At 32.4% G+C, this 26,061-nt stretch overlaps 2 protein-coding genes across 2 annotated transcripts in view; one reads left to right on the forward strand and one right to left on the reverse strand.

The window, feature by feature from the left end:
- LOC128164085 (secretin receptor-like) overlaps window positions 1–9,325 on the reverse strand; it is a 41,456-nt gene extending 32,131 nt beyond the window's left edge. The window contains exon 1 of the mRNA XM_052827812.1: window positions 9,154–9,325. Coding sequence (XP_052683772.1) covers window positions 9,154–9,261 — 108 coding nt within the window. The 5' untranslated portion in view covers window positions 9,262–9,325. The remainder of the gene's footprint in view (window positions 1–9,153) is intronic.
- A 4,764-nt stretch (window positions 9,326–14,089) lies between these two features.
- LOC128162121 (uncharacterized) lies at window positions 14,090–24,459 on the forward strand. Its single transcript, XM_052825319.1, has 8 exons — window positions 14,090–14,161; window positions 15,129–15,258; window positions 19,330–19,725; window positions 20,850–21,212; window positions 21,875–22,087; window positions 22,484–22,609; window positions 22,934–23,025; window positions 23,210–24,459. Exons 1-8 carry the CDS (start codon window positions 14,090–14,092, stop codon window positions 23,390–23,392), a joined length of 1,575 nt encoding a protein of 524 aa, XP_052681279.1. The 3' UTR covers window positions 23,393–24,459.
- Window positions 24,460–26,061: the final 1,602 nt, after the last annotated feature.

The raw sequence follows: 26,061 nt of genomic DNA on the forward strand, positions 1-26,061 counted from the left end.
TTAATTAGTCACAGACTGATTATCTGAGCCTTAATTAGACACAGACATAGTTACTCATTAATATTTTAATGCTAAATAACAACCTAAATAAGTCGATTTTCTTGTCCATCTGTATTTCTAACGATTCCTTGATATCATGGAATTTGCGAGTTGGAACCCACTTTACAATTCGATTTGTTACCTCAATTTTTGTATAAATACCATGAACCATTTTTAAGGGTGCATGTAGGTTCAATCTGATTAAAATCAGCTGTTCTGCTATGCTACCGCTCTTTGATATCAGATTATTGGTAGGTTGTTATTGGTACTACTGGTATTCATTTTGTAAATGTGCACGTGGTAGACCCTAAGGGTCAGTCATGTTTTTCTTAGTACTGTTTTTTTTTATTGTCTTTTGACCCCTTTATTTTGATTGGAGACGAACCGTAATACTGTTCAATATTCGAACAGTTTATCTGATACACTGGTCCTATGTTGATTTCAGAATAGAATTCTGAATATAGGTGATGAAATCCCCATGCGTGAATAGGCCTATAATATACAATATAAATGAGAGAGAGAGAGAGAGAGAGAGAGAGAGAGAGAGAGAGAGAGAGAGAGAGAGGATAGTAAAGAGTTCCACACTCTCCCCCTAGATTTAAATTGTAAAGTTACCGTCTCGAACCAATCAAAGTACTAGTAACCAATGGCGGTTTGGATGACACTGAGTCTTGATAAATTATAAACTTTTTAGTTATAATTATTCTCAGTTTTTTCGAAGACACCTGCGGCTTTTGAATCGAGAAAAATCATCAAAGTTGTGGTCAACTGTAAAATATAGTACAATTGTTTTCATGGATAAACAACTAAAAATGTGGCAAAGTACAGATTCAATTGGGGGAAAATGCAACAATTGCATCGAAAAAAGGTCCGACATTCGGACCTGATTCAGCAGTAGAAAAAATCGCTGCGGAGTTACTTCGAAACATTATATAAATAGTGCCTGTTTGGGAGGGTAACTGTTGAAATTGACACCCCGAGACAACCATTGTCAACCGACGCGAAGCGGAGGTTGACAATAGTTTTCGTGGAGTGTCAATTTCAACAGTTTCCCTCCCAAATAGGCACTATTTATTTTATTATACTGAATGTCTTAATTTTAAAGAAAATTCTACTGCTTTTATATAGAAATGAAGTGAATTATACGGCGAACCGTACGCGCATAATTTAAGCGCATGTAACGATTCGGTGTGTTACCCGTTGCCAGGTGTGTTGCTAACACTAAGGGTATTAGAACGGATTACCAACTGCGTCTAAACCAATCAGATTTCAGTATTTAACATGAAAGTATAATAATATATTATATTAACGCATACGTTGCTATTAGCCAGGTGTTGTAATTTGAACGACAATTTCATATTTTAGGGAAAGCGGATCGTAGCGGTGAACTATGGAACTACACAACTGCCTTAAGGAAGGAGTCTTTTCTGGTTTTCGACTTGTCAAACGTAAATTTGATTAATTGTTCATTAAATCAAGATGAAAGGAAATTAAATTTTCTTTCTTTCTTACTATCATACATCTTGGCATAGAAAAGGGCATCAATGTTTAGAATCTAACAAGGACTATATTTTTGGCGTAATATTGGCGTAGGAAAATATCACATGTTTCGCAATTCAGAATTGCTGCAGATTAATGAGTCTGTTTTAGCATTTTTAAAAACAATAACATTAATGTTGGATTTTTTTACTAATGTGAACTACTGATATGATACTTGTGTTTCAGAATATGTTTTAAAAATATGGTTTGCCTATCAAATTATATTTTTATAAGCTTTTTAAAGCGCCCAATCTATACATTGACTTTTATGAAAAAATCACTAAAATCAGTTTTTCTCTCTTATTAAATGGTCAATATATTATATTTTCTGTCAATGTATATCTTTGTATAAAGTCTTCATAACACATAAAAATCAGAAATATTTTATTATTGGAAGCATTAAAAAATAATCAAAATTTCTTCAAAATTGAAGAAAATTAGAGGAAATGCGGGCTTAGCAATATCAATTTTAGTATAAATATTTATTCCAATTTAGTAGTATAAGCTGATAGACATTCTGATATTCTATCATTTCATTGAAGAATAGAATCTTCAAATCTTAAACAAATGTCTACAGAACTACAAAGAGCTACACTTATTTTTATCATCCTTTATGTTGAGGAAAAAGGTAGTGACCTTGACCTGACCTTTATGCAAAAACAAGGGTCAAATTTGATTAAACTGATAGAGTCATTTGGTTATATGATCCGTTTGACTGTGTCAAAATTTCATGAATTTCTTATTATAAGAAGTATGTTTGATTACGAGAAGACTCCTTCCTTAAGTAGATAATCCTCATAATATGCTGATACTTTAGCACTATATGCTGATACTTTGGCATTACATGCTGATACTTTAACATTATATGGTTTAACATTATATAAATAGTGCCTGTTTGGGAGGGTAACAGTTGAAATTGACACCCCTCGAAAACCATTGTCAACCTCCGCTTCGCGTCGGTTGACAATGGTTTTCGAGGGGTGTCAATTTCAACTGTTATCCTCCCAAACAGGCACTATTTATTTTGTTATACTGAATGTCTTAATTTTTAAGAAAATTTTACTGCTTTTATTTAGGAATAACGTGAATTCTACAGCGAACCGTACGCGTATAATTTTCGCGCATGTAACATTTTTTAATATTACCCGTTGCTAAGTGCGTTACTAACGCTGAGGGTAATAGAAAATATTATTAACTGCGTCTTAACCAATCAGATTTCAGTATTTAACATGAAAGTATAACAATACATACTGATACTTTAACATTAAGTGCCGATACTCTATACTCCGTCCCGAGTTTTTGCTTCCACCACTTTTTGCTTGATATTTCAATAATAGTAAATACCTTTGTGCTCAAACTACGTTCATCCACTAATATAAAAAATGTCCAGATTATCTATTTTGAAACGCCCCCTCTACAGCTTCAGGTTTCAATACACATCCCTATATTTAAAGTCTACGGAGATTTTGCATTGCAACAGCCATTACTAAGCCCGGATGATAACGTTAAAAAATTGCGCAATGTATTCCGAGTGTATTCAGAATGGAGAAAAGATGAAACATTCCCCATCATAAATCCCCTTAAGGAATCTGTTTTCGTTCCTGTGAATTTTTCTAAGTGGAAAGGGATAATTGTTCAATGAAGATATCTTGGATGTATTCCCTTTTAACGATTTCAACTGTATTTCTTTCACACAGATATGTGTAATCTTATTAAAAATCATCAAAAAGTGATGGAAGCAATAACTTGGGACAGATTATAGCATTACTTGCTGATACTTTAACATTACATGCTTTAACATTACATACTGATACTTTAACATTAAATGCTTATAATTTAACATTACATTCTTATACTTCAACAATACATGCTGTTACTTCAGCCTTACATGCTTATACATATTTTAAAAAACCCGACGGATTTATGCAAAATAGTTAGCTGATGCTAAAAGAGACCATATATTGTTTAAACCCAAACAGTACCTACTTCGTATAGGATATACGATATGTGTTTATCGATGTCTATTTGAAGAAGAAATGTTCTAACAGTCAATCTTGCGCTATCTACAGTCTTTTTAATTTCTTATAATAACTAAAATCCAAAGTTTTCAGTCATTGGTCACATTGTGCTGGTTGATGTCATGGTAATATCGGTATTTGCATACACAATAAGTCATCAGTGAAAGACCCAATAAGTACATGTAAGAACTCCATATCGTGCCATTACCTACTACCGTGACTTTGGTCTCTATTTAACCGGGTTTTCCAAAGGAAAAATACGGTTATTGAAATGGTGAAAATGGCGGGCGGGCGGCTTCCAAAAGGGTACCCTAATTGTACGGAAAACTCCTCCTCAGAAAACTGTAATTTCCTAAGGGAAATTTGTAATAAAATCAATCTTTTAAAAAATACATGTCTCATTGTCTATTGCTGTTAATCGCAGGAATACTAACAAAAAATCTAGAAATTCGTTGTTCTAAAACAAATCTTTGAAAGCATTATAAGGCCATTCCAAGTATTTTCAATGTTTAGTGTCCGCGGACAGATTTATTTTAAAATGTAAAAATTAAAAAAACCCACAAATAATTGTTCATGAAATTAGATTGCTTTTTAATATGTCAGATGGGTATCGCAATTTTCAATTAGGAACGGAAATCCAATCATTTTAACAACATTCAATCTTTATTTATTGAGTTATTATAACTTTTCTCTCTCATTTTCTATAATTCAAGAAACGAATACCCCTCAATCTTTCACATCCTTATGTAAAATAATCAGACGAGTATAAAACAGCTTACAGTGTTAATAATGTATGCTATTTAATCTTTAATTCTTTAATATACAATTTGCTTACTTTTCTAATTACGTTTAGTTTTCTTTTCTATGAATATATGCCTTCATGTTTTCTAATCGTATTTGTAAAATGCACGGAACCAAGAGTGGGGTGAGGTACCCCCTCCCCTCTGCCCCCACACACACACCATCAACAGGAGCGAAGCGGATCAGAAACACTTGGCTAGCGAAGATGGTGACATGTTATGTAAATAACGTGAAATCTCAGCAAAGGGGAAATAAAGTTTGAAAGATCAAAAACATAATATTAATGTAACTTACAGTTGAAGAAGGACCACTTTAAATAATGATATTGCGTACATACGTTCAATTTTGTGTTATTATGGTGTTATATGAAAATTAAAAAATATATATATTTTTGAATTAGTAAAAACTTTTTTATTTTATTCTCACAGAACATTGCTAAAGCTAAATCCGAAATCGGAATGGATTCAGTATGAGTAACACATTCTTTGTATCAAATACAAAACCTTCATTGTCCTTCAAGCCCGAAGATAATGTTCTAATTAATATTTAAGGATTAATCTAATGTCAGTCTAGCTGTTCACACAAGAAATGGTCTAGAATCGATATTCGATAAACCTTCATTAAGAAAATCCCCTTGGTCGTGGGAAGAAGCAGTCAAAAAACATATTATTAGCGTAAGAGAGGCTTCAAGTCAAAGTATCTCCCAAACTGCAATAAGTCTGGTCTCCTGAATGTTTGCATGAAGGCGGGATAATTAATCCTTTGAAAATAATGTGACAGCGACGAATCCTTACAGGAAATCCTTCGGGCAATAAGGCCTTAAGGTTTTACTAATATGGGGAGTTGACTTAAAAGCAGCTGTCATTCATTAAAGTTTGGAATCTTAACTAACAGCGACACCAAACAACTATCCAATTATTTTTTGATATTTGGTTTCGTTTTGCATAAACAAAAATTCACTATTTTGGAAATTCAAATTTATTTCTTTTTTCTCTTTCAGATTCAAATGTTTTATGTCTGGGTTTTTTTTTCTTCTACCTTATCTGAATATCATGACAATATATAATTATCTTATGTGACAATTTTGTTAAGAACAGTTTATTTATAACTAAATTTGAATGTCATACAATATCTACCCTATATATATTCCCAATCTGACATGCGTACAATCCAAATCGCGATAGCCATACAACATGCAATCATTCTCTTTAAAAAACAAATCCGACCAATGTCATATAATGTTACATAATGTGTTATCTTATTGCGCTTGTGGACAAGAGGAAATGACATGAAAGTGTATCGCGAATGAAAGAATAAAAATGTTTTCTAAATTTGGTTGTTTATCTTTGCTATTGGGAGTGCCAAATGCATCAGTTTCAATCCAGACTGCAGACTGCACGGACAGACCTCAATTACAAGGCTTTCCTTTAATCATCGTTTTTTTTTAACCATTTTCTGTCGAGTTTGCTTCGTTTTTGTTTTAATTTGTGGGGGTTTTTAATTCATCAACAAATACTAGTATTGGATTTAATTTTTTTACGAAGTTTATTAAATCAAAGAACTGAAAATACTGAAAGTCGGTCTCTGCTGATATTACTGTACATGGGGATAGTCATTGAGTTTTTTAATAAAAGAAAAATTAATTAGTTAAATTCATATTGCCCCTGTAGCCTAGCCACTCTTTTCTCGATGAACTTTGCTTATTAAAATTACATTTTACGTGTCAGCGAAAAATGCTCTGGAAAGTACTCTAAGTAGTTCATTGATATTGATTTTTTTTAAGCCTAGTTAATGTGACAAATGTGCAATCTTGTCGTTACATATGAATAAGAAAACAGAACATAATGATGGCTTTTAAAAGCGTGCATCAACAGACTTCATATACCTGCCATATACCACACATTGAAGAAGTTAAAGTTAAGCCTTCTCCGAGCCATGAAGGCGCACGAGTCTGGTACACATACATGTATCTGATCTCCAGTTTCCGTGGTGCTAAGTTGTTGAGAGTAACTGACCCACCCCCCCCACCCCCACCCCTGGAATGGACACCTGTCCATCGCAGTACTCCCAGCGTATACCGGTAGCCAGTTTCAGCTGGGTGGACTGAGACATTTTAGATTTTGAACCAGCGACCTACCACTGTTGACCACTGAACAATGTGTTCCACCATATTGAACAACATACAGAAAAAGTAACTTCTTCTTCTTTTTTTTTTTAACCAAATCTGAATAAACTGACAACTCGTACTAGCAACAAATATTAGATGTGTAAGGAAGCTAAGTGATTTACAAATTAGCCATCATGATCCAACTTGAATTTTTAGACATGATTTTTAAGCTATTAACTATTCATAAGAAAGGAGCAAATTTAGATATTTTAGCAATGTTTAAATATGACATTTTAGCTATAAACTATTATTAAGAAAAGAACAAATTCAAATAATTTAGCTGTGAAATTTAGAAGTAATTCTTTCCCTATGTCTTTATACAAAGTTCTTCTTTTATGGAGATCAATTAATATAGTCGAAAAACGGTTATGACAATCCAGCCCCTTTAATACCCTTTCAACAGTTCTTTGAAGACAATGACACCAAGCCAGGCTTATGAAGTCATTATTTTTATTTTAAATAAAATAATTTTAAATAGGCTGTATGTACATGTTGGTCCACAGGTAACTTTTATTAGGAGTGGCCATATCAGTTTTATGTGCAAGAGAGAAATCATGATATATCATGATGTTTATGAATTCAATCTCTAACACCCTATACTATTACACTTCACGAAACTAAGACTGAATGATACTTTTCATTCAAACTTACAATGTATCAATTTTAATGGCACATATTTCTGATTTATTATTTTATTTTTGAAAAATGACTTTCTATATGCACAGTGCATAATAATTATTTAATTATAAAAATGAATTAGGTAAACATTAATTTTTTGGATTAATTAACTCTCCGAAAATATTTATTTTCCAAAAAGTATCAGTCAATTCATTGTATTATTCCAAGTCATCACTTATTTTGTTTAATAAGCACGCATATCACGATAGTGATAGTTATTTGCGATAAATGGAAGAATTTAGTCAACCATTTACCCATTATCCCCATGGGGACACCTATCTTATGTAAAAGGGACAAGCAAGTGACACGGAGTGAAGAGGTATCAGCAATATCTATTTCATCGGAGGAAAACAGATCAAATCAACGTTTACCTTTGAAAAATATTTATTTATAAGAGGGCTCGATGGCCGTGGCCATTTTTTGACTGTATTGATCTCCTTTAAAAGAAGATCCCTGTTTGAAAATATAGGAAAAAAACATAATTTTAAAAAGTGAAATAGACCAATTTTTCTTTACTTAATGCTACTTTAGTAGTTTATAGCTAAACAAATAATATCTTAAAGTGTTAGGAAGGTCTAATGCTTAATTTGTTGATCATCCAGCCTCCTTTAAAATTTTCATTCAATAAAAAAATCATTACATTTGTTAAAAATGTTAAAAAAGACCAAATTGTAAGATTTCATAAGCTAGTGTATTTTGCAAGACGCAATTCACAATCAATTATATACTTGATGGTACATCTTTAATGTACTCTAGAGTCATAAATTTGCACAGATGGAGGAGTAATTCATTCAAAATCAATCAAGATACTGTGAATGTTTCTTCAAAGTACCTGCACGTGTTTACGAAATAAGCTAGGGATTAGGAAGAAGAGATGCTGTAATGTTAAAAAGTGTTTATACCTACGCGAAAAATCTTATTATTTTTTAACCCCTGTTTATTAAGAGCAAAATAAAAAGTCAGGCATTCAGCATTGTTTTGAAATATGGAATACGATTTCATAATCATATACATGTAAGAGATAAATATTCAGTATGAACCATGTCGACATAACTCAACTCTACATAGTCTTGCCTTATTTTGCGATCAAGTTAGAAGAAGACCTGTACGTACTCTAGCCTTGACCCAAACCCAAACTATGACCCTGACCCTGACCCAAACACCGACCTTGACCCTGACCCAAACCCTGACACCCCATCATTATACAATAGTCAGAGTATTAGTGTATAAGAATAGAAATGTTCTTGTTGAATATTCGGGGCATAAATTACGGAGACTACTGCACATCAAATTTTATTTGCGTACGAGATATATTCGCGAGGATCGCGAGAGCCTTGTCGCCGCAAATATTTCTTGCCGCTAACTAGTCTTTGCCGAATTAATATCTACCACAACAGAGTGTGCACAAAGCGTGATTGCGAAAATAGTTGTTGCGAGCCAGATTATCTCCGTTTAATCGCGAATTTTAGTTGTCGCTAAATAAAATGTTTTACTGTACTGCAAGGTGTTGGTGGTTTACATGTACATTTGTATGGATATGAGGTTTTTTCTTTGGGGATGGTAAGGTATATGCACGTACATATGCCCGGCCCTTTTATCGTTTCATACGTAAATAATGCTTGTAATATTCGTGTTCATGCATAGTAACGTTGTAAAATTGTCGGATATTATTTCCAGATTGTTTTAATTACTGAAGCTCCAAAAAACTCCAAATTCTTAGAATCTAGCACATATCTATGTTATCATTTATAAATAAAAAAATGAAAAAATTCACAATGACTGACTCTCTGTTCAAGTTAATGTTTGTATTCGTGTATGAAAACATATTTATATATGTAACTAACCGAAATTCATAATTGTCTTTCTGCACACACTTTTAAACAACAGAAAATTAAAATAAAATATACTCACATCTCGCGTTTCAAAACTGTCTACCATTATAAAAGCATTTAGTAAAATCCAAACGAGTAAAAAAGCATAGCTGTAGCCATTTACTACCATAACATATCGCCATGCCATAGGTATGAATAGGAAACCAAGCAGGCTAGTGTTTAGGGTTCTTCTGAGCAGGTGTTCACATAGCCATCGCATCAGTAGGCTTCAGCCTTCTCGAAGTGCGCAGATGACTTTATAGGGAAAAATATTATCGCTATTTCTGTAAAGGTGAAGGTGTTATGAAACCAACTACACTGCTCACATCTTTGCTGATAGAGAGAATTTGATGGAGAGAGAGAGAGAGAGAGAGAGAGAGAGAGAGAGAGAGAGAGATTTTTCAAGGTTAAGAAAACAAGAAAACAGTGTCCACTGGGCCAAATTTTAATACAATTTTAATTCGAAAATACTTGTAGTGTGCTTATTGCTAATGACATAATTTAAAGCTTTTCAAATCAGTTCTTTATCACTGACACAAGGTGAAGTTCAAAGCTGCTTGATCCAATTACGTAAATTTGATTTCACTTATATACCGCTGTAAAGCTATGATTTTATTTTGTTTATAAATAGGTGAATTTCTCTCAATTATTATAACTGTCTGCAGTATTTCTATAAATTTAACATGTCTAGAAGGGAACTAATGAATAGTGAGTGTTTAATTATGATAATTATATAGATTTAACACTGAATAAGCAACAATAACATATAACATACAGACACAATTCAAAGATATAAATTCGCTACTATAAAGCTTGACTTTATATTTAGAACATGTAAATAATTCGTATATTTGTATATCATAGCTTTAACATCTGTTCACATCGCACATGCGCATTAAATTTGATTTTGCGTAACCCAACAACAATTATTTTTAGTTACTGTAAATATTTACATCCAGTTTACCCACAATCTCTAAATAGAGAATGGATCGGCAGGTGTAACTTAATGAACGTTTATAAACTTCTAGGAGGGTTGTGCGGTGAGAGAAACTGTTTCCGACTTTCGTATCGTAAAGAATGCGATCAAACATATCATAACAAATACACAGTCACTTACAATATGCCGTTATCGACTGAACCATGATATATCTGACGTGAATGTCCTTTTTTATTTCAAACCAGGCTCGTAGCATAAATTTTGAAAAAAAGGAGTTTGGAGGAATATTGGGGAGGGGGTGAGTGTTTACATTGCCCAAAAAGTGTTGGAGGAAATTCGTTCCATTTTTTGACTACGTATATGTATATGTAAGATAAAAACAATAAAATGTGACAGAAAGAATCAAGAAACCAGACCATATCATGGCCTACTTTGAGATGAACCAGGGGTTTTATTGGCCTACATGTATAGAGTTATTAAACTCACTTGCGCCAACCAAATACAAATCTGTTATAAAAGGAGAAGAGATAAAGATAAACGGTTTAAACGTTGCAGTCAAAAAGGAATAATTAGAACCATCTTACATGTAACAAGAGCTGGGACATTTGGTAGTTGTGCCAAACAGCAATGTGACGTAGGTCTGTCTATTTCATTGTTGGCCACTCAGCCATGGCTTTTTGAAATCAACAAGATTTGTCTCAGACTGGCTTTTGAGCTATGTCTACGCAATCTATGTATATTTTACTCAAAACCAGCGTCATTTTCAACTTGTTTTGATGCAAGAAATAGATTTTTACGTCCTACCGAAACTCTAAAATCTTGGTCAAATGGTTCTTTTATTTTGTTGTAAACGCAACATGTATAAAATGATGCCGTTTCCTGATATATTTGTTATAAAAACAAAATTGTATACGTACTTGATTAAATAGCTGAGTACGTATTTCAGCCGACAAACAACTATTTTTCCACATAATCACTCAATCAACTGTTATAAAAGTAAAAAAAATAACAGTTGATATAGACTTTTCTTAAATGATAAAAATTTTCTCAGTAGATCTAGATTTGCCTATAAAGCACATGCACATGTAATACTTTTTCTTTCTACGTATCAACAATCAATATCATTCCTCGGGCTAAATTGGCAGCAACTGATGAACTGTTCTGTGTGTTCTGGTCCTTGCTAAGTGTGAAGTACACATAATTGAACATAACGAGGTTTTTTTCTATTTCTGGTAAATATATTCGAGTTCTGTTCAGCGATACTCTCCACTTGTTAAGGATAATTGTTACCCAACAATACAGAGCGCTTTTTGTTACATGCCTTGGTATTATATCAAAATGGAAATATTTCTATGACTCAACAAACATTTTGTCAATAAAATGAAAAACATATCATTGGCGATGAAAATTACTGATTAAAAAAATCAAATATGTACTGAATTGAAATTTAAAAAAACCAACAAAACTTCGTGCAATAGAATTTGCAAAGGTGAATTTAAAACAATACACCCCAATTGGAAGACCTTTTTTTCTTGAGGACTCCATCCAAAGACTTATCTTCATTTTCAATTTCTAATCAAGCGGCTTAAAAGATACAGTGTATGTCAGTCTTTCTCGATGACATTTTTATGTAGCTCCTTTAAAGGGGCATGGTCACGGTTTTGGTCAAATTCTATTTTCTGTGTTTATTATTTACAATGCTTTAAGAATACATTTGTAATGATCAATCAAAAATTTATAGTCAATCGGAGAGTTATAAGCAAGATACATGGTCCACAATTCTTTGTCATATATAAACAAGGTTTTTGTTTAATATTAAAATAAGTTCAATATACCGATAAACAATCTTTTTTCAGCTGATTTGTCTATCTTCTTATTCATTTTAAGCATAGAAAAACAGCTCCTAACGTTTATTGCATTCATTTTAGGCCTAAATCTGGAATTTTCATTACAACAATTAAAATGTAAACAAAATCTTTGTTTACATAGCAACGAATTGTAAGCTCTGTTACTCGCATATAACTCATCAAAGTGATGAGTCGAATGATTCTCAAATTTTGATTGCCTATCTAAAATGCCTTACTGAAGCATTGTAAACTATCAAATCAGAAAAATAACGTTTGACCAAAATCGTGACCATGCCTTTTAAATAGAAGTAAAAGACGCACCTTGCGTCTTGTCCATCTGCCGTCTTCTCATACATCTTGTCCATATGCCGAGGGATTAACAGACTGTAGAGATAATCCTAAAATTCGTCCCCGAAATCAATAAGAAATTAATGGCGCTCAGAGGTCCTAATATTAAGAACTTTTAAGCTGAATGGACGTGCCATTTTACACTCTATATTAATTTCCTTTGAACGGAGAACTTTGTATTATAAAGGTGTTCAAATTTTAAAGCTAAACAATTTGGATTGTGTCTTTACTTATTAATAAATTATGGTAAACAATATCTTATAATCTTATTCAAAATGAATCTGATGCCGTTGGCGTTTCCGGTTTTAATATTTAGTCACTTTTAATAGGGGTGCCGAAAACGTTTTAATCAATCAAAGGCTTGACATAAACAAACATTAATTTCCAAAACACTTTGTGGTCGTTTTTTCGGGGGAGGGGGTCGAAGGTAGTACGGAACACCCGAGTAAATATTTTTTTTACAATATTTTCTTGAATACACAAGTAAATTTCAATATGTTTGGAGAAAAAAAAATCATAACCTATACAAAACTTCTAAGTATTCATCAAATATAATGTATTTATTGTATAAAAAGCACATTTATTTGACCTGTCGTCGGGGTGACTGATTTCCACTTAACAGTCAAATAGTTATGAATGATGCATTGACCATAACCATGAATAATATCAAAATATAATCGTTTCCTTTGGATTGCTTAATATTTTGAACAGTGATAAGGACAAAATAAACAGCAAATGAAAAATAAGTACATTGTGTCGTAGAAACAATGTAAACACCAATATTCTAACGGTACATGTACTGGCTTTTTTCTTAAAGACCATTTTGGCCATATTTGAAAGGTAGTTTTCTTTTTAAACTACATTGTATCACCAAAGACTAATATTAATCACCAAAAATTGTCACATTATACCAAGCACGCGCAGAAAAATACAATTTAATGCTCTGTTGAATGTATATATACATTTTATTACTCATGAGAGAAATGACTGAGACTTTATACATTCGGAACATTTCGAAAGCTACATTCGAATGGCGTTTATTTTATCTTTGTGCAATATAACCTTCTATCATTGACAAATATGTAACTTGTGTTCATTTTATAACAAAGAAGTAAAAAAAAAAACCATAATCGAATTTCAAGGCCATATCAAAACGGTTATAGGTCAAATATGGTGATACCATGTAAGAGATTTATTATTTTCCTCTTTTTAAATATTTTTAAACCCGAATGAATTTAGAACTTCTAGTTAAAATTTTATAACCAATATGATTCCAATATATTTCCGTGTATGAAAAAAAATCTTGTGTATTAAGTAGCAACAGAGACATTTATAGAAACTGACAAATTTCGAGTGTTTTTTTTTTCTTTAAAATTCTTATATTATCACGCAGTAAAACTGTTAAAGCTCTCACTCTACTTCTCAACATCTTTTCATTTAATCTGTCTTTCTCTCCTTATTTGTGAAGTTTATCTTCTCGTTTAAATCTCAACCCTATTTTCTTGTGATCCTTTTTTTTAAAAATTTCAATTTTCTTCTCTTTCATAAGCAATTTCAAGGCTACAATTCGCGCGCACTTGCCCAGAGAAGATTCACTGAAGTGTATGTTTTAATATCAATTAATTTCTTTTTTCTTTGATGTCTACATCGTGCTTGAAAAATCTATAACAATCTATAAATCTGTCGCTCTCAGACTGTAAAAAATGTGAATCAATTTTGTTTTATCTTGTATGATCAGAAAATTGTTCTTTTTTAACCGTATCTTTAACACGTGGAATGTTCGTGTGTCTATACATTCTAAACTGGTGTTGTTTAACACTGGATATTGAGAAACGTACGCTAAAATGAAGAATAAAAAGCCCCCAAAGTATGCCAGTATCTGGGAAGCAGTTCTCATCATTGACATCGCTTTGCCAGTGTCATAAACTCCTTGTTTTGCCAATTATAGCTCGTTGCAATAAATGAATACAAGTTTGTCCGATATCTTTAATTCTAGCGGAATAAATTTTTGTAATTAACATTACAATGCTCTGGCGTATATCAAAGAAACCTGATATGTCACATCACAAAAAAGTTAATTTGCAAGAAATTTATCTCCATAGTTGCATGTACAAGATAAGATACTAAAAAAATCCAATAATTGACCGAGATTTTAGATGGGACATTTCGTGTGTTAATATTGATTTTAAAAAATGATCCCATATCAAGCCCCCCCCCCCTTCCCCCACCCAAAGAAACACGAATATCTCTGGGGTAATGTTTTGTTTTATCTGCTCTTTTGGGTTTTGTTTTTAAATGACATATTTACAAGCCCGATACATTATTTAACCACCTAGGATGATTATGTGATAATCAAGCGAATAGATTGATACAAAAAACTTTACAAAACATTTATTAATAAATAACATTTTTGTTACGTTTTGTCTTAAAATAGAATAGCCGTTGGTGTAAAATAGCGTAATTAATGATTACTTATTATCTATTATAAATTTTCTTTCAACTTTTTTTCCTTTTTTTTTTGGCGGAGGAATTGCAGGAAATTTAAGTACAATCAACAAATTATTTGCATTTAATTACTGCACGTTTATATACATGTATGGCTATTTCACTGCCTTATAAAGATTTAGGTTCACAAAGATTGCGCTAGACTACTAATGCACTGGTTAAGAACAAGGAATCAAGTTACTAATTACTCCTTCCAATTTCTTTTAAAGGAAGGCAAGTTTATTATTTTGAAAAAGCACAACCCGTCATGAACATTCTTTGAAAAGAATTGACCGAAACACTATTATCATTTTCTTACAACAATAGCTTTTTAAAAGACTTTTCAGAGCGTTGTTGCTTTTTTATAATTTGATCTCGTTAACTTTGTTAAATCTAAAGTTGAAGACAGCCAGGGACAGCCAGGGACAGTATATTTACAGTAATTACAAGTATGAATGTTACATTTTCAGAATGGCGAATGAATTTCTACTCCGTTTATTTTCATTAATATGTTTCGAACTCATGAGGGGTAAGTCTTAAATTTTTTATTATCTAATATCTTAAAGAAACAGATTTTAGTTGATAATTGTTGACGGGTTTTATTTTTAGCAAAGTCTGTATCCTTATACAAGACAACAGAATCTAAACTCATAAAATCTGGGTTAGGCCAATTCACGTTTTATAAAGCGCGAAACGATTTATAAAATAGCGTCAACTTTTTCAGCTAATGCTAAACGTACAAATGTACATGCATTAGAAATTGTATCAATAGAGATATCATCGAGGATGGCGATCAACCTTGTTAAGATTTCGAACGTTTTGCAATTCGAAGAAAAATTTCAGAAGTGCAAGAAAAGAAGAACAGTTTCTATTGTTGTTCCGTGTTTAGAACTGAGTTGCCATAACATATTTTAAACTATTGAATTAAACCAATTAGATAAGATTTAGCTTGTACTAGATAAAAAGAATGCAATCATTATATATACACGTTGTATAAAAAGCGTACACATGCACATGCACTAATACACAAAAGACAGATGTACGCCAATTTAAAATTCAAAACCAATTCCCAAAATTATAAAACTTCGGGGAGCTAGTATACCTATGACTCCAATTTTCTATATCACTATTAATATTTTAATCTTTTTAAGGTAAATTTGGGATCAAATATGGGGGGGGGGGGGCTGAACGCTCCCTGATGCTATGTTTCTGATGGTTAGGTCTGACTTTGCAAAAAAAGGTGGGGGAGGAGCGGCTAAGCCCCCATAGCCCCCCTCTTTCCACCGCCCCCGGGTTCCGACGCCTATGAATAGTGTAAACCAAATCCTGTTTCTTGAGCGAAAAAAAGTCTTACCTCTTGTAGAATAAATAATGACTATTTTTAGACACCTAGTCTAGTTGTAACATGAGGTTAAAAACTGAGAAGAGAAGTGTGTATTCGTTCTGAAACCCTTGGTACCTTCATATCCACATGAATCATTAAGACATCATTTTATTAACACTGTGCTGGATAATTATGCCATTGCCAAGATGGCATTTTTTTATCATTTGTTATAGGAATTTCCCCCACGGAAAACTGACTATATAGTGGGTTTTCCCCCTTTTTATAGCCAGATTACCCCCACGGAAAGCCTACTGTATAGTATATTTTCCACCTTTTTTACATTCCGGTCATGTTTATGACGGACCATTCGTGGCAATAATTTGCAATAACTGATATGATATTAATTTCTCATAATAAAGGATAAATATGGCATTTATTAATACGTAGTATAAAATATATGGTTTTTTTTTAACTCTGATATGAACAAAGGCACGCGCCTTCACAACATTCCTGTGTCATTACTAATTATTTCACCTTTTGTTACACCATTTTAAAACACCTTTTATTAGGATTTCGGAATACCTCGAATCTTTTCCCTCTAATCGATGCTTATCTACAGTTTTGACTTTATGACATGGATATTTTTACAGAACACGCCAGAATACATTTGAGTGAAAATACGCCGACTTGGAACTTTAATTTTGCCGTGTATTATCATCTATGTATATTAAGCTCCTCCCAGGAAACTAACTGACCAATCTGGACTTAATTTTGTAGAGCATTATATAAGCAGTGGAAATGTATTACCCCCTTCGTCCAAATGGCTATAAATTTTAAACTAATACCGTTAGAATTGACAATCTTAAATATAATTATATATTTCTACTTCTAATTATCAATTAATTATCAACAGGGTGCAATGATATGATGAGAAACTGAAATGCTTTATTCGATTGATAGGGTTCTAAATGAGGGGTAAGGGGTATTATAATGGAATATGTATTAAAGACATGTGTAAAGTTAGTATTTATAATTTTGTTTTAAAGTCACGGAAATTCATATTCATATCTTTAAGCACAGTTTTGTTACGAAACGCGAAGTTTAATGATGTAAACTTTTTTATAATAAAATGGCTTCACAACGGAAAAAAATTAAGTCGGTATCTTTGCTGGTTATTTCTGAAAATGTGAAATGGAGCCTAAACTAACCTTATGTATATATATTATCATTCACTGCTTGCTAATTTGTCCGCTTTTTATTTTGCAACGTGATTTAGAAATGTACAATTTTGAAAACAATCCCATTTAAAACAAGATATACAGTTCACTTACTTAAAAATCTTTTCATACTATTATTTCATACTTTTGCAATAAAGATTTACTTGTTTACCATAACATTTCTTCTAACAATGAAACAAGGGTAACGGAAAATTAAAAAAAATAACAATTTTTTTTTTGGTGATGAGGTGACTTATTTCAAGAGATAAGTTGGTTCTTCTAAGCAATTGACAAGTAAAAAAAAAAGTCGTATATCAAATGCTCTTTTGTTGGTTATTTATTTTTGTTTTTCAGTTGCTACTTTTATGACAAAGAATTTATTGATTTATTTATCTAATTAATTATTACATCATTAATCATCTTATGAATTGATTTAATATTTTGAGGAATAATGAATATACTCGCGTACCTTTTAAAAAAAAAAAATGCTGTTCGTAAATTCAAAAGGAAAAGACTGAATAATCGTAATTTTTAACAATTCTTATAAAGAAATATATGAGTTAATGTGTTTCTTTTAAATGGTGTAGTTATGTTGATATAAAATTGCAAAAAATTTAGATCTTAAAAATCAAGGAAATAAACAAAGATATCAAGTAAGTTCTAATTGGACGCATGCAGTTGTAGGTACTGTACTCACTTTATGTATAGTTAATTACAGACGCTCTATTGCAGCGCAGCTACATCGAGGCAGCATACACTTTACATCCTTAGTCATTACGGACGCTAAATTGGGATTTACTGGATTATTAAGAATTTTTGCATTGCCGACAAATAAAGTTTTCTTCGGTATATTTACTGACTCTTCGGACGATAGCAAGTTTATTGTCCCCCTCAACAGCAACTTCCTTTCTCGTCTTCGCCTCTTGAAATAGTTGCTGTCCTGGGGGACAATAAACTTGCTATCGTTCTTATAGCTAGTAAAAAGATAAATAATGTTACATGGCTTCGAGGGCGACATACCAGAAAATTTGCCAGGAGGTGACAGGAAAGCCCTGGAGTGTCATGTGCCCGATGCCAAAGTCAGAGGGCGACATAACACCCCAGGGATTTCCTTTCACCGAGGGACAAATATTCTTGTATTGCCGCCCGAGAAGACATGTAATATATGTTATATTGTAATATATGTTATATAACATTTTTAAAAATCAAAATCAGTTTAAGAACATATCTAACTTATCAAAAAGTGTATTTTATTACATGTGACACATCTTCATATCTTACAAAGCGATGTAGGATGTTTAAATTTGTTTAATGTCGAGAAAATTTATTCAAAAATATTATTTATACTTTTGAATGATATTAATTACTTTGCCTCGATGAAAATTGGGTAAGGCCTGCACACACTATTACTTAATAAGCGGACAAAATTTGCACAAACAGACAAACGGACTGATAGATTTATCAAAAAATTCTCAAAACATCAGTTTCTTAAAAATTCAGAACACAGTGTTATGCATATAAGTGTATATCTTGTAAAACCAAGTACTTTTTCAATTAATTACTTAAATTAAGTTCTGTGTATTATTCCATTACACATATGTTCAATTTTCAGCATTGTCTATAATAATAATAAATCGGCAAAACGAAACTCAACCTGTACAGTTGAATGCAGATATATGCAACCTGGGAGTGTAGAAACATTGATTTTAATTCTTACGGGGTTACCATAAATATTTTTTATAAAATCTGAACCAAAAACGTGAGGGGAAAACGCTACTATGGGGGAAAAGCTACTATATAGTAGCTTTTCCTGCCGGGGGGAAAGGCTACTATATAGTAGGTTTTCCGTGGGGAAAAGCTACTAAGGGGGAAACACTGCTATACAACACCGGCACAGTGTTTGCTGTTTGATATTGTTTTAAAAGTTTCGGTATTCAAATATCAATTGGATATATGTATGAAATATACAGTCATGTTTATCTTTAGTATATGTTTAAAAGCAGACTATTTTGACGATGAAAAGACTACATAGTTATCGTTTTTGCTGACATTTATATAGATTCTGAAAGTCTACTAACCTACACACTCCAGGCTTGTTATGGCAATGGTTTTGAAGACTTCCTGAGTCCGACTTGTCCATCGGGTTCCACGATATACGTGTATGATGTTTACACCTATTCCAAGAGAAAGGACCGGAATTGTCCGACAATAGCCGATCAAACGAACCGGAACATTACGTATTGTTGCAACTACGTCAACGAAACAGAAGATTGTGGGAAGAGATATTATGGAACGGCCGCACCGTACGAGCACGAGCATTACTCGCGGTGCTCCGGGCGGCAGACGTGCAGCCCCGGGGTGCAGGCTTCCTGGAACAGTACTGATGACGTATGTGACAGCGCCATTTTTATGGAAAGATCCAACTACATGAAGATGTGGTACAACTGTCTACCAGGTTTGTGAAGGCTTCAATTTCGTTAAGCTACACATGTGTACAGTGCATTTACATGTATGTCATATTTTTTGTACTGTTAAAATGCATGTAAAACATGCTAGAATGAAAGTGTGACCATGACAGTCCAAAGAATGATGTTGTTTAGGTTGCGTCATTTTAGTTAAAATATCAGCATAAATTCTGCTTAAAAAAATAAAAAAGGCCTTTGTTTACACGATTTAAAACATGCATGTAATTACTAGACTAAGTTAATTTCACCTCTATAAGCATGTATATTGTGCCTGTTAAATGAAATGCGTTAACTTTTGATTTTCCAAAATGATATAATGATCATAAGAGCAGTTAATCAGTTTCTGTTGAAATGACCACCCCTTCTAAGTGCGAACGATATTAGCTACATGAGGTTAAATATGCTGCAAGCAGGCGTATTACAAAATAATGTAATAATTTAACAACACGCGGAGGAACAACTCGTAGTAGAGTATATACCATGCTGTCTGTATTTTCACGTATCCATAGTATGTAATTAAAAATACAGTTTATATTAGATATGCACATTCTAATGCAAGTAACTGTCCTTATCAATATCTAAACTGTCGGTCTGTTTATTTTTCAGACGTCAACGGCAATACCCAAATGTCTTCCTGTTTTGAATATAATTTAATTTCCAATTGTCAAAAATTGGATTTTATTTTCCATCAATTAATAGATTGTCTTTCAAATTCCTTTTCAATTTACCAGTATATATCTTCGTTAGATAGTTTTTGAAGCATTTTTTTAAAACATAAATTATCAAATAAAGAAGAATCTAAACTTCAAGAGTTCACGAAGAGATTAACTTGAAAAACACTGAAATTTTAGTTCTTGCCTCTGACATTAACTATTTTGTTCTTTAAACACATTGTTCAACTTTTAACGATTAGTTTAAGATTTAACCTAAGATGATATATTATATGACACACGTTTTCAATATTTATCAATCGCATAGAAAGATAAATATTGAAAACATGTGTCATAGAACACTTTTACAGAGAACTTTACAAATCGTCCCACTAACTTCATATAGTAAAATGATTCATTTCTGAATGCCATGTCCATCAATGGTTGTTTTTTTCCACATCCAGATTCCGGCCTGGTTTCAATTAGCAACACATCGCTCACAGCACAATCTATCTATCTGTCAAGCGAGGGATATCCGTTAGAAATGCCTTCCTGTGATTCCACTTCCGGTTCTGCGTGCACAGTCTCATCAAGCGGTGTCTCCACGATTCGTATCACCGGATTTGATTTACAGTTCAGTGAGAGGTCAGGGGAGTGTAAACAAAGACTGTTGATAACAGATGGTTCACTTATTTCTGACGTTGCTTGTGATGACGTCAACAATTTTGCTCGATCTGTTCTCTATACCAGCCAATCTACCCGGATCGAGCTACGATTAGATAATGCAGATACATCAACAGGCGGAAAATTCTGGATTCATCTTGAAGGTAGTTAATATTATAATGGCAGCAATTTTCAATAACTCTTACATATATTCTGTATTAATTGGTCATATCTTGTGTTGGAAAATGTGCAATAATATTCCAATCGTTATTTCCCGCTGGTTATCCTCACTATGGGCCAGAGATGTAGCATTATATAAATAGTGCCTGTTTAGGAGGGTAACAATTGAAATTGACAGAAATCATTGTTGACAATGGTTTTCTCGGGGTGTCAATTTTGTCAAGTGTGTTACATGAAAAATAAGAAAAAAAATCTTTTTCAAGCTGATTTGTCCAAATCCTTATTCATTTTAAGCATAAATAAACAGTTCCTAACGTATTACACAATAATTTTATTTCTATAATTAGTATTTTCACATCAACACTCAAAATATAAAGAAAAGCTTTGTTTACATCGCAAATAACTGCTTTAAAAAATGCCTTTCTGAAGCATTGTAAACATTAAAATCGGGAAAACATTTTTTTTTTTGAGCGAAATCGTGAACATGCCTCTTTAATAGGTTAAAGAAATGATTGTCTGTTTTTTAATTAAAATTTAGCATAACATTTCTATCAATAAGACAACCATAATATTACTGATAAATGATCAAGTTTCCTTTAGTGGTGTTTGACCTTTTCTAATAAAAAAAAAACCCTTTGGTTATTAGCTACAGATTTAGCGGAACAGATAACAATAGAGTGCCAGCACCGTTCGCCTGAAGTCTCGTGTAACGAGACTTTCACGATAATCTCGCCAGGCACTGTTACGACAGGAACCACTACGTCTCGCACGACGTTAATTCCATCTCCTGCTGCAGCTGGCGCTTCATCTTCTGACGATGTCATTACGACACGTATTTCTGGAACATCGCCAACAACTGGTACATTTGCACTCAAGTAATGTTCTTGTTAGGTCAATATCTAGGAAATGGAAGGATCCGTCAGATTTCTGAAATTTGAGATCTATTTTCTTTCTTGTTTGCGTTTCTTTAGAGCTCTAATGAACGCAAAAGCGGATTAGGAACAAATTCTTAATTTATCGATTTTGACATATTAACACTCGGTCTCAGCTGTCACATCTTAAAACAAATTACAAAATGTCTTTGTGCGGACACTTTGACATAAAATAGTTTAAACTATAAAAAAATGTAATTTTATGAAGAAAATATCAATTTTAGGTAATAAATATTACCTTAATATTTTATGTTTGTTTAAAGACTACCTTTCTCCAACAGTTATACATGGAATCTCGACTTATCATTTTATCACTTTGATAGCTAAATATGCCCCAATTTCATCAATTGTGACGACAAATAATGTTACAACCGGGACCCAATCAAATCTCAACACTACCGTTTCCTACAACAAAAGCCAGAGAACCAACGACAGACAAGATAGTGGAGGTAAATAAAATGCTTCCTATAATTTGTTGTTTACCGGGGGGCAGGACCTATAGTGAATTTCTTAATGATTACATCAATGCCATAATGTCAAAAAAATTTATAACATTCGGATACCAAGCATAGTAATTTTAAAAAAAATATGGCATGATGTAACATACGTTGTACGGATGTGGATTAAAGCTCTATTATTATTTTGTAGCCAATATATATCATGTACATCTCTTTGATGCCACAATACATAGCTTTTCGTTCCATTTGTACTAATATATTTGCATTAAACTACATAACCTAAAGGACTTAAATGTAAACATACTTGATTTTTAGATTCCACTCTTGTGTCTATTCCTGTTATATTACTGGTATTAGTTGCAGTAGCGGGTTTCATATCGTATCTCTACTGGAAACACAAGAAAAAGGTATGCATGTTTATCGTAATACAGACTAGCAAACAATTCAATTAATTAAAATACAATAGCTGAAAACAAAGCACAAGAAGTCCCAAAAGAACCCATTTTGACTGTTTCATTGATTGTCGTATCAATTTAATTTTTATGCAACGTTAGAAAGTGGTTTTTTTTTCGTGGTTTTGTTTATTTTCAGAAAGCAAACCAAGTTGTTGATGACACTCTTGACCCAGCTCTACAGAGCCATCTACCGGTTATAACAAGTCTGCCGCCCTCTGTTTCTACGCCCGTGGCATGGAACGGGCATGGTGCCAACACAAACAACAAATCAAACAAATACGAAAAGGAGCCGACGTTCTTTAGTCTCAAAATAAACTAATATCATTAAAGCTTAATAAATTAAACCTAATATCTCGGGAAAGAAGTTTAAGAAGTCGTCAGATTGCTTCATATAGTTTTTTTTCTTATATCATAAAATTAAAAGTGTATCGCTACCTAATAACCTAATACTAGTATACATAAAATCCTAAATGAATCCGTGATATTTTAAGATCTTTATTTCGTCATAGAACTGATGGGAAAATATATAACACTTCAGACAGAAAAAGAATCCATTAAATTGTTACAGTAATACGTGTTTTAACGACAAACTTTCATGTTCAAAATTCTGAATGTCGCAAATACAGTCAAAGTCGGAAAAATTGTATTTAGCGAAATACATTCCACACTTAAATTTGATAATAATCTCATACCAGACGATTGGCTCCACAAAATACCAAACCTCACTTAAAAATATTTTAAAAATGTGTGACATGAACCTTCTTTAAACAGAAACCTGATCAATAAAAAACAACAGATAAATAGCAGAGAGCGTCAGTTGACTTTTGTTCTGTAAAAATACCCTAATGTGGCAGACAAAAGCAACTTTGACGTCCAAAATATCGTAATCCTTTTGTGTACTGGATTAAAGTTTTGATGTGATGCTGATTTTTACAAAAAAAAAATTAAAAATTGTTTATGAGCAAATTTTTTTTAGGAAGCAACAAATATATGCAAGACGACCTTTAAAAAATAAAAACGTGTTATATTTATTTATTGCAATGAAAGTTATCTCTCTTACCCGACAAGAATATCTTCAGTGATTATACAATGTATAATAGCATGAAGTGTTTGTTTGAAGTAAAGTCAATGACAACATGAAATTGTGAAACCTATTATTTATTAATGCATATCCATGATCAAATCATTAATATCATTAATAACAATTAAATAAAGATTTTGTGAAGCCTTTTACGTTATTGATGCCTTTTAGTAACATGCCACTTCTCTCTCTATTCCTGGATCCGATTTCTTAAAAAAAGACACCTGATGTTTTTACCTCAAATCCTTAGAACTTACTCCGCTGAGATTTGTAGTTGCATTTCTCGAATCAAACTTAGTAAACTCTAAGCCAAGCTGAATTTTTTACTCAGCTGAGTCAAGAACTTTGATTGTTACACTTTGTTAATTTATTCATTTTTTAATCTATCTATCTATAACAAAACTCCACATTAATTACACCATCATGATGGTAACCTTCAAAATCATTAAAATTTATAGGTTCTACTGTATAAACTGAATCAATAAAACACAATACAGTGTGTATGTACAAAAATAAAAAAAAATATACAATGTATATTAGAATTGAATAATTTATTTTGTCAAAGAATAAACTCTTTATTGTTCATTATTGAATACTAATAGTCTTGATTGATTAGATAAATCTGATCAAAGGCCGTAACGTTAACACTATCCATAAAAACATATTTAGACTTTCTTACAGATAAAAACATGTATTTACAGAAATTACCTAATCGTGAGCTTGTGGTCTTATTGGTGATATTTTAAATTTTGTTTTGCAGCTGTTAATTTGTACGTGGCGCTGCAGATAAAATCATCCCAAATAGGAAATTTCGTTATATAACACATTGAAGACAAACACTATCTAATGTGACAGGGTTCACAAAATAACAACTAAATTAAATGCGTTTTCATAGTATCCTCTAAAAACTTCATTATTGTGACCAATTACTAACGCTTGAAAAAGGTTCATTCTCTATTATTATGAAATAAACACAGCATACTGAAAAAAAATGATCAATAATATACGAACTAAACTAGGCATTTTGCAATTAAAGAACAACAACTACAGTACATTGTGAAAGCATCATAATATACCAAAGAAATAACCACAGTATATTGGGAAAAAACATAATTTTAAAATCATATCACACACACAAAACGAGCTTTGATGGCGGTTCATAAAAAAAATCTAGAATTATAAAATGCAGACACAACTGCTACATTTAGAAGGTTAGAAGCGAGTTGTTGATTTTCTTTTCTCGCTTGGCTTTTTTGGGCAAAACCCAGTTTTCTTTTATCAAAGAGTGGATTGTAATGGAAATATTTCACCTGTATATCAATGACTGATTTGGCTGAGATTGTTCTGGATATACTGAGTTTAAAAAATGTGTCACAATATACATGTACGTTGTTGAGGTCTTCGGCCTATATATTTCCCTCACAACAGTTCCTCGACCTTTGACGTTTTTCAATCTGATAGGTGAATAGAATCGTCAATGATATAATGAAAGCCACTGCTGCAAGAACGATGATCCCTACTATCATCTTCTCTTTTGGTGGAGTTTTGTGAATACTTGGACAATATGGATTGTCTTTGTTATTTTTCATCTGAACGTTTTCTATAAATAAAATATCGTAACTTATTGTTTATCAGATTCTGATAAGTTTTTTTTTATAAATCAATAAGTAGAATGCTTTTTGATGTATAAAAAAATCGAACTCCAACTACTAATTATTTGAGATTTTGGATAAGATATTTTTCATGTTTTGCAAACTAAGTCAAGTAAGACTAATCAAAGGCAAACTTTGTATAGTTATTTGAAACAAACCCTGTTCGTCAACTATTTTTTGACGTTTAAGTTTTAAGATGAATATAAAAAGGAGACATGAATTATTTAATCGGGTCATGGTTTTGTTACTTAATAT

Source organism: Crassostrea angulata, chromosome 9, assembly GCF_025612915.1.
Source record: "Crassostrea angulata isolate pt1a10 chromosome 9, ASM2561291v2, whole genome shotgun sequence".
NCBI classification, from domain to species: domain Eukaryota; kingdom Metazoa; phylum Mollusca; class Bivalvia; order Ostreida; family Ostreidae; genus Magallana; species Magallana angulata.

Bases quoted from the DNA above. Each gene is read 5' to 3' on its own strand.
- LOC128162121 (XM_052825319.1), top strand. From the start codon at position 14,090: ATGAAGAATAAAAAGCCCCCAAAGTATGCCAGTATCTGGGAAGCAGTT. The intron at 14,162-15,128 runs GTGTCATAAACT...TTAAATCTAAAG, and splicing joins TCATTGACATCGCTTTGCCA to TTGAAGACAGCCAGGGACAG. The intron at 19,726-20,849 runs GTTTGTGAAGGC...TTCCACATCCAG, and splicing joins GTGGTACAACTGTCTACCAG to ATTCCGGCCTGGTTTCAATT.